General features: G+C 46.5%; 1 protein-coding gene across 2 annotated transcripts in view; it reads left to right on the forward strand.

The window, feature by feature from the left end:
- LOC147023033 (uncharacterized) overlaps window positions 1–13,253 on the forward strand; it is a 135,336-nt gene that overhangs the window by 25,058 nt on the left and 97,025 nt on the right. For both annotated transcript variants that reach the window (XM_085888034.1, XM_085888035.1), the window contains one exon: window positions 3,865–7,364. In XM_085888034.1, the coding sequence (XP_085744160.1) occupies window positions 3,865–7,364 (3,500 nt within the window). The remainder of the gene's footprint in view (window positions 1–3,864; window positions 7,365–13,253) is intronic.

Raw genomic sequence — 13,253 nt, forward strand, 5'->3', positions numbered from 1 at the left:
TGCGCACTCCTCCCGCAACTTTTGTGTCACGATTGGCTGTCTCTTCAATTGTCTGGTCCAAGGGTATCTTAGCAAAGGGGTTCTTTTCTCATAATTGGACAGAAAACTCTCCTTCAAGGAAGTGTTGAAGCACTTCTGGATGGTCATTTCTGAGCTGGGACATTTCAGCGTAGTATACTGGAAGGTACCGGGCATAATTCTGTCGGTCATAGGCGAAGCACCAGACAATCATGCCACGAACTGCAGCCATGTGCAAATTCCAATCACCTTCTCTGGAAGAGTGAATTAGGGCCAGCAATACTTCCCCAACCATGTCAAAGTATGACATTCATAATGCTGAAAGAGGTCCATTGGTGTGCCGTAGATGTTCACAATATTTATCAAAGTGTTCCAGCATCTGCAAGAACAATTCATGGTTCAGCGTCTCTTCATATTTGGAACTTTGACGAGAAGTGTCCAGAAGATCACTCAGTAATTCCAATAACTGATCGATCTGGTTCATCTGTGTAGGTTGTTGTTCCTTCAGCCATAGCAGAAATCCCGCCCATAGCAATCTGAAAAGGGGCTCATATATGTATTTGTGCGTTCGGAGAGACCTGTTGTACTGTCTGCCTGCCATGACACTTGTTACAGACCCCTCTGCCACTATTCCTGCCTCAATGCAAAGGTCACGCAGGCCTGCATCCTCAAAACGTTTTCCAAGTATTCCCAGGAAGTTGCAGACCATATGAAAAGAGCCGAGGCGAAGAATTACTCCGGGATATTGACATCTGTGTTTCCACAGAACTTCTGCCACTTTGGAATAAAGGGCCTGGTCGAATACCAGTACAACCTCTTGAAGATGTAGGCTTTCTTTTACCTTCATTGACCTGTTCAAAAGCTCAGCTGCTGTCACCATGCTGGTTGCTGGAAAATTGATTGGGTTAAGATAGCCTATGTTGTGCTAATGAACTGTCTGGTCCTGCCTCATAATGATGTTGATTCCTGTCCATCCTGGAATAATTTGGTTTTCCGGGTGCATTTGCCGTAGAAGAATCCAGATCAAGTCCTTTCTGTGGATGGATTTTTGAGGAAGAGCATGGTATTTTTCAGCGACTGTTTTGCTTCCAGGTCCTTCTCTTTTTCCAGTGTTATAAATTGGAAGCTGTTGTTCTTCATATTTGATGGAACGTTGCTTTTTCTTTTCTATTACAGGTCGTGCCGATTCCAGCTTAGGACCATGCACCTTTTGTTGGACAATGATGCCATTGACCCTGTGGCTTGTTCCTGCTCCTGTTGCAGTTTCCTCGAGGAAATCTATATTGTCCCAAATGAGAGCGGAATATATGTAGGGGTGAACACAATCAGGAAGTGGGACAGAATCATCTGAGGATGAGGCTATTTTCTGAAGGCTCAAGGAAGTGTCGTTTTCCTCGAGAACAGTATATGAAACTCCATGCCCGAGTTTGTTCATTATCTGGATGATTTCCGAGTTTCCTGTCAGTGTCAAGATGTGCTTTGGTGGTTTCACACGACCACAGGTGACACTGTAGACCAGATCTTGGCCATATGAATCCACTCACAGTTGAATTTTCTGCGAGGCACTGTGATAACTTGGTTCACCTGAAAGGACACACGTTATGAAGATTTGCAGAAGTTCTGGTAATCGAAAGCCACTCCAGTTCACCAAAGCGGGCGTGAAAGGCCACACTTGATCTTGGCGGATCTCTTTTATGGAAGATCAAATTATTTGGCCAGCTTTGATAACGACAGAAGAATCACCAGATATTACTGCTGTAAGGGTTTCTATCTTGTCCTTGAGCTTCTGGTTCTCTTTCACAAGTTCGTAGATTGTGAGAGTGTGAGGGAATACGAGTGTTTTCCCTTTATCATCTTTACAGAAATGTAAAGTATCTGCAAATTCCTTTTCAATATTTCGTCGAATATGCTTCTTGGTGGATTCTTTGGTCATGGTGATCCCTGTGTTTGACATCACCTCAACGACAATTGCTGTGAGATCGATCATCTTTAATACACGAGGATTCTTGAATAAATCATCATGGATAAATGTGTAGAGCGATTCGTTCGCATGTCTTTCAGCCTCGTTGTACAGGCAGTCTTCTTCGGCATGTGGTAATGTGCCTCAGCGGCAACTAAGTCTCTTGACGCAACTGTAAAGATCTTCGGGTCGCTCTTTTGCATTGCGCACTCCCGTATTCTCTTATCGCATCGCAGCTCTGTGCACTGTACAATTGATTCTCTTGTGCTTGATGTTTTTTTTATACCTTTCTCTTTCACAGAATATGCATTTTGTTTCGTAAACCCTTGCTGTTGAAGGCTTTGACCTGGGAAGATGTTTACTGCTACCAAATACTGTGGTTTCACCATCATCACGCCTTTCTCGATGTTTTTTCTAAGAGCTGAAGGTCGCGTTTCAATGTAAAGCGTGACCGACACTGTCTATGGTAAACTATGTCAGGCACCTGTCCTTCTGATAGATTTTGAGCTTTCTCCAGCAATGGGGCATGCTGATGTACAAATGCAGCATTCAGCAATGTCTGCCATGATGAAACATCTTTTGGTGAAGTGAGCGGAGCTTGGGAATCTTCCTCTGGATAATGGATAACACAAAAAGGTTTAGATCTTTTGCTTGGGGGTGAATCTGTTTGAAAAGCGGTCTGTGAGGGCCCTTCACCACTGTTAGAGGATTGCATGGCTATTATTCTTTATGCTTGATTGGGATACCCGAAATAAAGCAACAACAATCATTTGTTATAATGAAAACAAACGCAACTTATTGCATGAGTGCAGTCTCAAATTACTACATGAAGCAAAAAAGTGCATTGCAACAGTACAGATTTTTGCATTTCAAGCCGACAGACAGACGAAGGAATGAACGATTTTGAATATATGCTATAATATGATAAGATATGTCAGAAAAACACATAATCTATTTCTATCTACCACCAGTACAATATTTTTAAAATGTTCAGGGATAAGGCCACAACTCAAAACGATGGAGTGAATCATCACTTGCACTACAAACTGTAAGGAATTCCCTGTATAGATTACCAGACAAGTGATGGCCGAGTCAAGGTAGGCGTATTGAGTATCAAATTTGATCAATAGATGGATCAGCCACTGAATACTAACACCTATACTTAATATTCTTAAAACATAACACAAGACACTAGTATCGCTTTTTCAATTTGATGTATTCCACTTGTTTTGCTGCATGACAAGGAAGGGTTTGATTACATCAAGTATGGTTTTAATGGAATCCTCATATATATGAAAACATATATGTAGACAACAAAATCACTCCTTTATGTGGACTATTTCCAAAGTTATGACACTTTTTGTATTTGTGGAATGTTGGATTTTACATTTTGAAAGAGTTTCAATTTACTTTATCTATTTCAAGTAATGAAATATGCAGCTACATATGCATATTCTGCCATGTGGATTAAAATTTCTCAAATATTGAAAAACAACAGCAATTCAGCGTCGGTCATTTTGAATTTGGCTAATTAAATGCTTCAGCTACGCTGTTTTGCTTGCTATCATGCATTTCCACAACATAGAGGTCATAAGCTTTCCAATGATACCAAACACAACCGGGCACTAATTTGGTACCGACAAAGTGGTCGGCCTCATGGACTAATTGCCTTATGTTGTTATTTTTTTTGAGTTTGTTTTTATTTTGCTTATTGATGCTTTATAATTTTCATTACAGAGTTTTAAAATGATTGTTTTGATCCTTATTTGAGAGTGAATCACCAAGTGAGTGAACTGGTTTAGTAGGAAGTGTACTTCTTCAATAATTACTTTCTGGTCAATGGCATGATGAAGAGTCATGAAATTCATTTTGCATATGTATTCCAGATATTCCCCAGCAGTTCCAAGGACCTGAAAAGAAGGATGATAGCAGTGATGCTATCATTAAGAAAGAAGAAGAAGAAGAAGAAGAAGAAGAAGAAACAGAGGAAGATGAGGAAGTTAAAAAGGTTCAAACAATTTGTAACATTGAAATTAAGAAAGAATCTGATGAAAGTGAGGATATGAAGTTCAAAAGTGAAGAAAAGAAGTTTAAAAGTATCCTTCCAGTCAATTTGGAAATGGACAGCAACCTGGTTCCTGCAGAAACAACAATTTCAGTAAAGGCAGAAGTGAAGTCCATTTTATCTGTGACTGAAATGGCTGTTTTGGAAAAAACTTTGGCACCCCAACTACCGTGTATTGAAGAGGAAGGGAAGAATTTGGAGCGAAGTGGGGCAGTGGAAAGTGTGTCAGGTGGCTGCCTTTCTACACATGCTGCTAAACAGGCCAAATTACCCATGAAGAAACGAGACCTGAAAGGCGTGCCTTGGAGTTCTACGCCATTTTTATCTTCCACTAGCTGTGTGGAGCCTCGTGATGGAGTAGGAAAGGCAACATGGGGAAATGAAGTATATTCTATCTCTGCTGCAGTTCTTCAAAATGACAATGCCAACCAGTATGGAAATTTGACAACTGTTGCAGAACAGGAGGATAGGCTCCCATTGCTAGATGCTACCATTTTAAGCAGGGACAAAGCTTCCATTGCAAAGGAAACTTGTATTTCGAAGTCTGATGTAAGGTGTGAAGCACCTGGTGGAGAATTGGCTTGTGGGAACAATATTGCACTTGAAGGATGTGCTTTGGAGTTTGCAAAGGAGTGTGTGACGGGAAAGGAAGGTGAGTGTTCGTGTGAGAGGGAACCACCATTTGGGAGGTTGTCGGTCCCAGATATCCATACTGCCGTTTCACTTGGCTTAAAAAGTGAGATTAAAGAGCTCCAAATAAAGGGTTATTTGGACAGGAACGTGGGAGTAAAGGATCCCGTGAAGGACTTTGAGGTCAAAACTCGAGAAAATGATGTGGAGAAGCTGGAAAAAGATCTGAAAGGACAGAAATCGAAAAGTTGTTCTGCAGGAATTGAGGTAACATCATTCACCCCACATTCTGTTATAGATAACCAGACTTCAACCATCTTTGGCACAAATGTGAAAGAGAAGATGTTGGGCAATTTGCATGAGATAGACCCAATTGTTACAGAAGATGATAAAAGTTTGCTTCACTCAGACATTTTACGGGGAGATGGCAAAATTAATGTGGAATTCCTCAAAAAGGCTATGCCAGTAGGTAATGGACATCCTGAATCAAAAATGAGTGATAGAGGACAGAGCAATGGAAAGGAACTTGAGGTAGACAAATTGCGGTCAACAGTACTACGTTGGAGCAATGGTGGAAATGACTGTGGAGAACTTGATATTGGGCAAAACGTTGGAGATGGAAAACTTGTTGGACTAGACTGGCAGGCTAATGGCTACTCGGTGACTTCTGAAGCAGGATGTTTGGAAACGGTTCCTGCTCAGCAGGTAATCACAGGGCTAGCAAATGGTAGTGAGGCTGTGACGTATGAGGAGAGGGGGCACAGAATTGTTAAAGAGTCAGATCATCAGAGTGCTGAAAAGCGAGCAATGATGTCTGATCCTAAATTCTCTTCTACTGATGAACAGTCTGTTGTTGCTTCACCTGATTTGGAAAAACAGGTAATGAAGGAGAGTGAGCAGGTAGCACATGATTTGACGTTGAAGTATGATCGATTGCAGATGGGAATAGAAAAAATACTTCCTCCGAAAGGAGTTGAAAGAAAAGCTTCAGTTGCTGAAAATGTTACCAAAGCTCATCGTGCTGCATGCATCACAGGTATGGATCAAAATGAAATCCTTGGAGAAAGGGGATTTGGGGAAAGCAGCAATAAAGGTGATTGCTCTCTTGATACAGAGCGAGGTAGTGAAGATGGTGATGGATGCAAAAATGTGCTTCTTGTTGAGAAAACAGGAAAACAAAACTATAGTAGGAGGGAAGGTAACTTCTGCCTTCGTATTGAATTGAAGGATCAAAGGGAAGGCGTACATCTGCTGAATGTCAGGGAAGGTGTTGGTATTGAGACTGAGAGTGCAGTGCTTGTGAGGAATCAAAAAGAGGCAATGCAAGAAATTGCTTTCTCTGACGGCTTTCAACAGAGCAAACTCGAAGAGAAGTTGATAAAGGAAACTGATTTGAGTGAAGATGCATCTTGCTCTTTAAAGAAGGTGGAGAACTGTATTTCAAGGCAACAAAAAGAAATCTTACAAACAGATATGGAAGGTAATGCTGAAGGAAAGGTGATGATGGGAGTGAGTGTTGAAAAGAAAGTGGGAAAGGTCCAAGAGCAGATAGGTGGATGTGATCATGCAGAGATTGGTGAGGAAAGATGGAAAATATTGGGAGCAGAAGAACAAAGAATTCAGCAAAAGGATATAGGCAAAATTGAGAGACAAGAGTCAAATAAAGAGTTGGCGATTGTGGGAAAAGCCAAAATGTTGACCAAGGTGAAAATTTTGCAGAAGAAATGTTTTGAAGGAACGAAAGATGGCAAGGACTTTCTGAGTGAAACTGGAAGAGTGATACGGAGCAAAGAGGGAAAATCAGAGAAGGTGATTGACAGTGATGTTCAGCCAGAGAGGAAGGTTGTTGATGAAGATGAGGATCGAGATGATGAAAACAACATCTCATGTTCTACAGGAGAAGTTGAGAAAAGGTCAGTGATGCATAATGAAGAAAAACAAGGACTTCGAAAATGCACCAAGGGGGATGAAGCAGAAAAACCTTTTATGATTGTTAAGGAGAGAAGGAAAGGTGGAAGTGGGACACCAAAATATATTGGACACCATGTGATTAAAAAATGTTCAGTAGTTGAGGATGAAAACAGAACTGTAGTGGAAGCAAGCAAACAGAAGTTTGAGGAAGTGACATTTCTGGAAAACAAAGCTGACAACCACAGTGGCATTGACGAAGGTAGAAGTATTCAAAATGAAGAGACCCATCTAGCTAAAAGTATGATGGAAGAAAAAAATAGGAATGAAGAGGGAGAACACATGCTGCCAATGCCAAAGGAAAAGGAGAATAATGACAGCTTGCCATTAGAGATGAGAGAGGAAACATTGGGTGACATCCTTGATAATGGTTCCGCAAAGAGTAAACAAAATGATACTGACCATGAGAAACAATCGAGAGATAATGATGAGAAATTGGTCGAGACTGCAGGGGAATTGTTGCATGAAGGTGAGCAAAAGAAGTTGGCATCCTCTGAAAGTGTAGCAGCAGAGGGGAAGGAAGATTTTGATGGAGTTTGTGTTGGAATGAGATGGAATCTCCGTCGTTCAACACGCACAACAAGGCCCACAGAAAAGGCCGCAGCGGCGGCTCAGCAGTCTCGACGAAGGAAACGCAGCACTCCCGGAGATGTGCCTGAAAGTCCATCTGAAGGGAGGAGCCTAATGAAGAAGGTTTGTAAGCGACCAGCCAAAGTACAGAAAGTGAGTTCTCATTATTGCTTTATGTTGTTGTTTTTGGTATATCCTTTTATTTTATTGAATTGAATTTTAAACTTGAAAGATAGTAGGGCAACTAAGCATAACAATTGTGCATTTTGTGAGGAAAGCAGCAAATTTGGCACACTAGTAGCCGAACATATTGTTACGAATTTCGGTCCGCCCGGCGTGCGATCGGCCACGTAACTCGAATCGCGACCATGTCGCCCACCGGAACGGACAATTCAGTCGTGACCCTCCTTGGAACTACCGCCAGGAGCTAGTCACGGGTGGGTCTTTCGACGACACCACAATCGTGCCAATCGGCCACCCACGCAGGATAGGGTTGTTTGGCAAACTCAACCTACCTAAGTACCTGCACGGGTAGTTAACCGGGCGATCATACCTCGCCGCTGGCTGGCCGAGGACACTAACCCCTAAACGGTCCGTTCCGTGCTTCAGTGATAACCGAGCGGTGTTATCGCTGGCCCCGACGGACGTGATTATTTACCGGGTGCTTACACCCTTCTACCAATTCCTTCCGGAACTTTCAAACAAAGGAAAGGACGCAACGAAACTGGGAACAGTTCGACAAGTACATTTATTACACACTCGGACAAGGCAAGCACGTATTCACAGCCATACAGTAAGAATGCAATTTACAAGCAAGAGTTACAACCGAATAAAGCAATGTTTATTTACATGCACTTACACAGTTTCAACTTTACAAGACACGGTGCCACAACACGCATTCAAAGAAAAAGCAAGAAAAGACCCCCTCATAGACAAGGGAGTCAGACTGGGCCCGTGGGCCTAATGCACGTGGAACCTGGAGGAGCGGCCAGGTCCACGAGACCGAAGGGTCTTACCCGCGCCCTCGTGGCGCGATGGCGGGCAATCCGCGATGTCAGCGTAGCTGCGCCTGGCTTCGTGCCCCTGGCGTGGTTGGCGAGCTCTCTCCGGCGCTCCCCATCTGCCTTTCCCGTCGGCTTCGAGCTCCGTCTCCCGACTCGACTTCCCCGCCGACACAGCAGACTTGACTGCCAAGCCGACACTGCTGCTGCCACTCCACTGCTCCCACTTTTCCGCGCTCTCCAGACCCTCCAGACTGCCACCTTTTCTGCGCTCTCCAGACCCTCCAGACTTGACCTTTCTGCCATGAGCTGTGCCATGCTCGCGCCTATATAACCCGGGGGAGGGGCGTCTATGCAAATTTCTGGATCACAGCGGGTTCGGAGGCGGGGCCACACCACCCGATGCTCAGCCATTGAGCGGATGAAAAGGGGGTGTGAACCATTCCTGATCCGCTTTTTGAGGCGAAAGAAACGCATTCACAGCCCATGACACGATGTGTGGTAGAAAGGTGGAGGTGGTGGGAGTTTGGTTGTTGGCGGGCGTCGTTTGAGAATGGCGGTGAAGCGATGTTTGCGGGATGGAGTTGTGGAGGAAAAGAGGCGAAGGTGGTGGTGTTTGAGTTGTAGTTGTTTGGGAATGATGTTGGTGGGGTATGATTGGTCCAAAATAATGACAGAGAAAAGAAAAATGGCTAACTCAAAGGATCGCAGCCCGGTGAACACGGAAATCCCCTCTAAACAATGGTGGGGAAATTTAACTACACAATTACTTATCGTCATAACTGATCTGAGGACCCTTTATGGTGGTCTGCGAATTTCCACAGCCGTAACACTACCCCCTCCCCTTTTTACAGACTCGTCCCGAGTCGCTGAATTTTCGTGTGCCATCATGTGTAAGTTTTCCCCAAATACGTTTTACCTTCGGATCCCTTAGTGCGACATTCAGTGTATTCGTGTCCCCAAAATAAATAACCTACGGGCTGTGTAACTAACTAAATAAACCCACTCATACAGACGACTTAAATAAATTGCCGGCGCTAAGACTTGCATGCCGGGGGCGCACTCATATACAATACACAACTTAACAACTAAACTTACAAAATTTACACTAACCATGGCCCAGGATCTATGGACTCTGCTAAGAGAAACAACAGTCACAAGCAGGGGGCCAGGCTGATTAAGCACAGTCAAAGGCCTTCCCCCTTCTTAAAATGAATGCAGTGAACAAACAACCGGTGCACGGGCCGCTGGTGCAGTCCCGTGTTGCAGCTGCCTACAGGGCAGTCCCTGCAATTTGCGTGACCGGCACAGGCCTTGAAGCATAAACAGCCGGCAGACGAAGTGGCCAGCACAGGCCTTGCAGCAAAAACAGCCGGCAGACGATCGACCGGCACAGGCCTTGCAGCAAACACAGCCGACAGACTATGTTGCCGGCACCTTGCCTTGATATAGAGGCAGGCAAACGAGGCATGGCAAGGCAAGTCCATGCAGAACAGGCGGCTGCAGCACAACAGGCCGACAGGTGAAGCTGGCCGGCCTCTGGTGTGGTTCCATCAGGTCTGGAGGGAGTGCGGTGGTGCTGGCCACTCGGAAGGCGGGCTCGGACCTACCTACTGTCTCCCCCCCCAACCTATCGCCTTTGCCTGTCTCTGTCCATACCCACTCCATTAATCTGTCAAAGATCAATTTAGCCCCAACTTATTTTTTTTCTTTTTATTTTTATTTTCACTTCTCCTACTATAATTTCATCTCCTAACCCCCTTTATGTCTCTGTTTTGCTAACCCATCATCTCCTTGCCTACTCCCAACCCCTACGTTCCCTTCCTGGAGGGGAATGAGGGAGAGCTAGCATCCTGTGTCGAGGCACAATAAAGCCTTAGAATGGCCTCCTCAGATTTCAGCGATCTAACCCAAAGTGGGTCCAGCGGCCCACAACGAGAGCGAAGGGATGGATGGTGCGGAGGGGTACACTTCCTAATCTACCCTAACATTTATTCTTTAAACTACCCCGGAGCTTTCAACAAGCGCCTCTCGCTTAAACTATCGGTTCTAGCAACCAGGATTCCCGTCGCCTGTGTTGGTGTCCTCACAATTTTGGGCCTTGCCCCCCAATTTTCTTCCCGTGCCCTCACACGGCATCATGGCTGGGACGCGTGGCTCCCTCGGCAGGAACTTCCCTCTGCCGATTCCCCAACAATGGCACCCCCGGGCACTACACTGCCTCCGAGCCCACCAGCTCCCCAAATACCGGGGAGTGCCCTCCCTGGCGACTCCCCTGAAACGCTCACGTGACCCACGACACTGCCCACGCGGCCAATGGCACCCCAGGCCCACGCATCATGCGGGCGCACCCGTGCCCACTACGCTATCCCGGCCCCCCATGGGCCCTTGGCCTACCGCGGCCGACGAGCCCGGTGCCCGGGGTACCCACTCAGCGATACTCACCGTTCGTAGCCACGCTCCCAGCCCGTCAACAGGGCTGCTGCACCCCTCCAAGCGGGTTTCGAGCCTACATTCCCACCAACAGCAAAACGACCTCCATTTTTCAATTTCACTAACCCACTAACTGGCTAACCCACTAACTAACTAAGAGAGGATGATCACCTGTCTCTGTTATCATCTGAGCTCAAGCGTTTGGACATCGTGATTGCAGCTCTCTCTGAGGTTCGGAGACCGGATTGCGGCGAGATAATGGTGGGTGGTTACACCTACTATTGGTCTGGTCGCTCTGATGGTTACCATACCCAAGGAGTTGCTGTAGCTGTGTCCAATAAGCTGACCCCAATGATAATTGAGGTAACACCGGTCAACGAGCGTATTATGAGATTAAGGATTCGTCACTCCTTAGGTGTCATTTCCCTGGTCTCTGTTTATGCTCCGACTGAGGCGAGTGATCTCACCGTGAAGGACGCATTCTACACCACACTCGAGTCTGTGGTTGATCAGTGCCCCAGACGAGATACACTTCTAGTCTTGGGGGATTTCAATGCATCGACTGGAACTGATAGGGATGGTTATGAGGTGTGTGTGTTGGTCCCCATGGGTCAGGAACTATGAACCAGAATAGCACTAAGTTCCTTGACTTTGCAAGAAGTCATGGACTTAGGGTGGCTGGTTCATGGTTTCAGCGCCCACAAGCTCATCGCTAGACTTGGTATTCCAACGCTGGCGGTGTGGCAAAGGAGATTGACCATGTCCTCATTGACGGTCGTTGGAGGATGATCCAGAACTGCAGGGTCTACCGGAGTGCTCAGTTCCTCAATACTGACCACAGGCTTGTTGTAGCAACTCTAAAGCTGCAGCTTAAATCCTGGAGAATGGTACCATCACAGCCTAGGCTGGATGTTGCCAAGCTCAGGGATGAGAGAGTAGCTGAGGAGTTTGCGAACAGGCTGAGTGGACACTTGGGGGGTCTGGGTGCTTTGTGGGGTCCTGAAGAGTTGTGGAGCACCTTCAAGACCACCGTCCTTGATGTTGCCGGTGGATGCCTTGGAGTTCACCGCAGGGCAAAGAAGAATTTTGTCTCTCAAGGGACACTGGATACCATTGACCAGAGTCGCAGGGCCAGGCTGAATGGCAGAGCTGAGCTGTTCAGGGAGCTGAGGCGTAAAACTGTACGTGCACTGAGGGTGGACAAGGAGGCCTATGTGCGAGGAATCTGTGAGGGGGTAGAGCATCACCTGTGGACAGGTGATTCTCGTCCCGCTTACAGGGGAATTCGCGCATTACGTTCATCCAAGCCCATCCCTCGGAGCACTGCAGTTCGAGCAGAGAGTGGTAGGCTCTTGACAGAGGAGTCTGAAGTGAAGGCCCGCTGGGCCGGTTACTTTGAGCGGTTGTACCAGGCTGATCCCCCAGCTGTCGAGTTGGACGTCAAGGGTGTTACAATCCCTGTTGCTGACCCTCGAATCAACTGTGGTCCACCATCGCTTGTGGAAAAATGGGCTGCGGTGAACCAGTTGAAACGGGGCAAAGCTCCAGGGATCTGTGGCATCCATGCTGAACTTCTCAAGGCTGGTGGAAATGCTGCACTCGTGTCGTTGCATGCAGTTTTGTGCTCTGCCTGGAACACAGGCATCATCCCAACTGACTGGAAGAGGGGCCTTGTTGTCCCTCTCTGGAAAGGGAAGGGTGATCGCCAAGACTGCAACAACTACCGAGGGGTGACGCTGCTCTCAGTGCCGGGCAAGGTCTTTGCTCGGATAATTCTTGATAGGGTTCGCCACCATCTGCTTGAGCACCAGCGTCCAGAGCAGTCAGGCTTTACACCAAAGAGGTCAACGATTGACCGTATCCTTGCACTTCGTGTCCTCACCGAACGCAGACGAGAGTTTCGGCAGGGGCTGCTTGCAGCCTATGTTGATCTCTGTAAAGCGTTCGATTCAGTGAATCGGGATGTCCTCTGGAGGATTCTTGGTCTTCGTGGGGTGCCACCGAAACTGATCGATCTGATGTCTGAACTTTACTCTGGTACTGAGAGTGCTGTGAAGTGTGGTGGTACCATCTCTGACTTATTTCCAGTTGTTACTGGAGTTCGTCAGGGATGTGTACTTGCCCCCACACTTTTCAGCACTTGTATGGACTGGATTTTTGGGAGGATGTCGGAGAGATCAAGTTGCGGTGCATCGTTTGGCAATGTCAAGATCTCGGACCTTGATTTTGCAGATGATGCAGTCATCTTTGCGGAGACTTTAGACATCCTCTTGGGGGCCCTCGAGGTGCTGAATGAGGAGTCGGAGCCGTTGGGATTACGGATTTCTTGGGTCAAAACTAAGATCCAGGCTTTCGGTGACATCTTGGATGCTGCTGTCCTGTCTGTGTCTGTTTGTGGTGAGGATGTTGAGGTCATGGATAGATTCACTTACCTTGGCAGTGATATTCATGTCTCCGCAAGTTGTGAGCCGGAGGTCAATAGACGTCTGGGTCGGGCCTGGGGAGTCATGGATTCACTGGATCATGGAGTGTGGCGCTGCCGGTACCTGTGCGGGAGGACGAAAGTCCGAGTCTTCAGGTCCTTGGTACTTCCAGTCTTGCTCTATGG

Source organism: Eptatretus burgeri, chromosome 7, assembly GCF_056783735.1.
Source record: "Eptatretus burgeri isolate ZD-2024b chromosome 7, Ebu_testis_v1, whole genome shotgun sequence".
Taxonomy (NCBI): domain Eukaryota; kingdom Metazoa; phylum Chordata; class Myxini; order Myxiniformes; family Myxinidae; genus Eptatretus; species Eptatretus burgeri.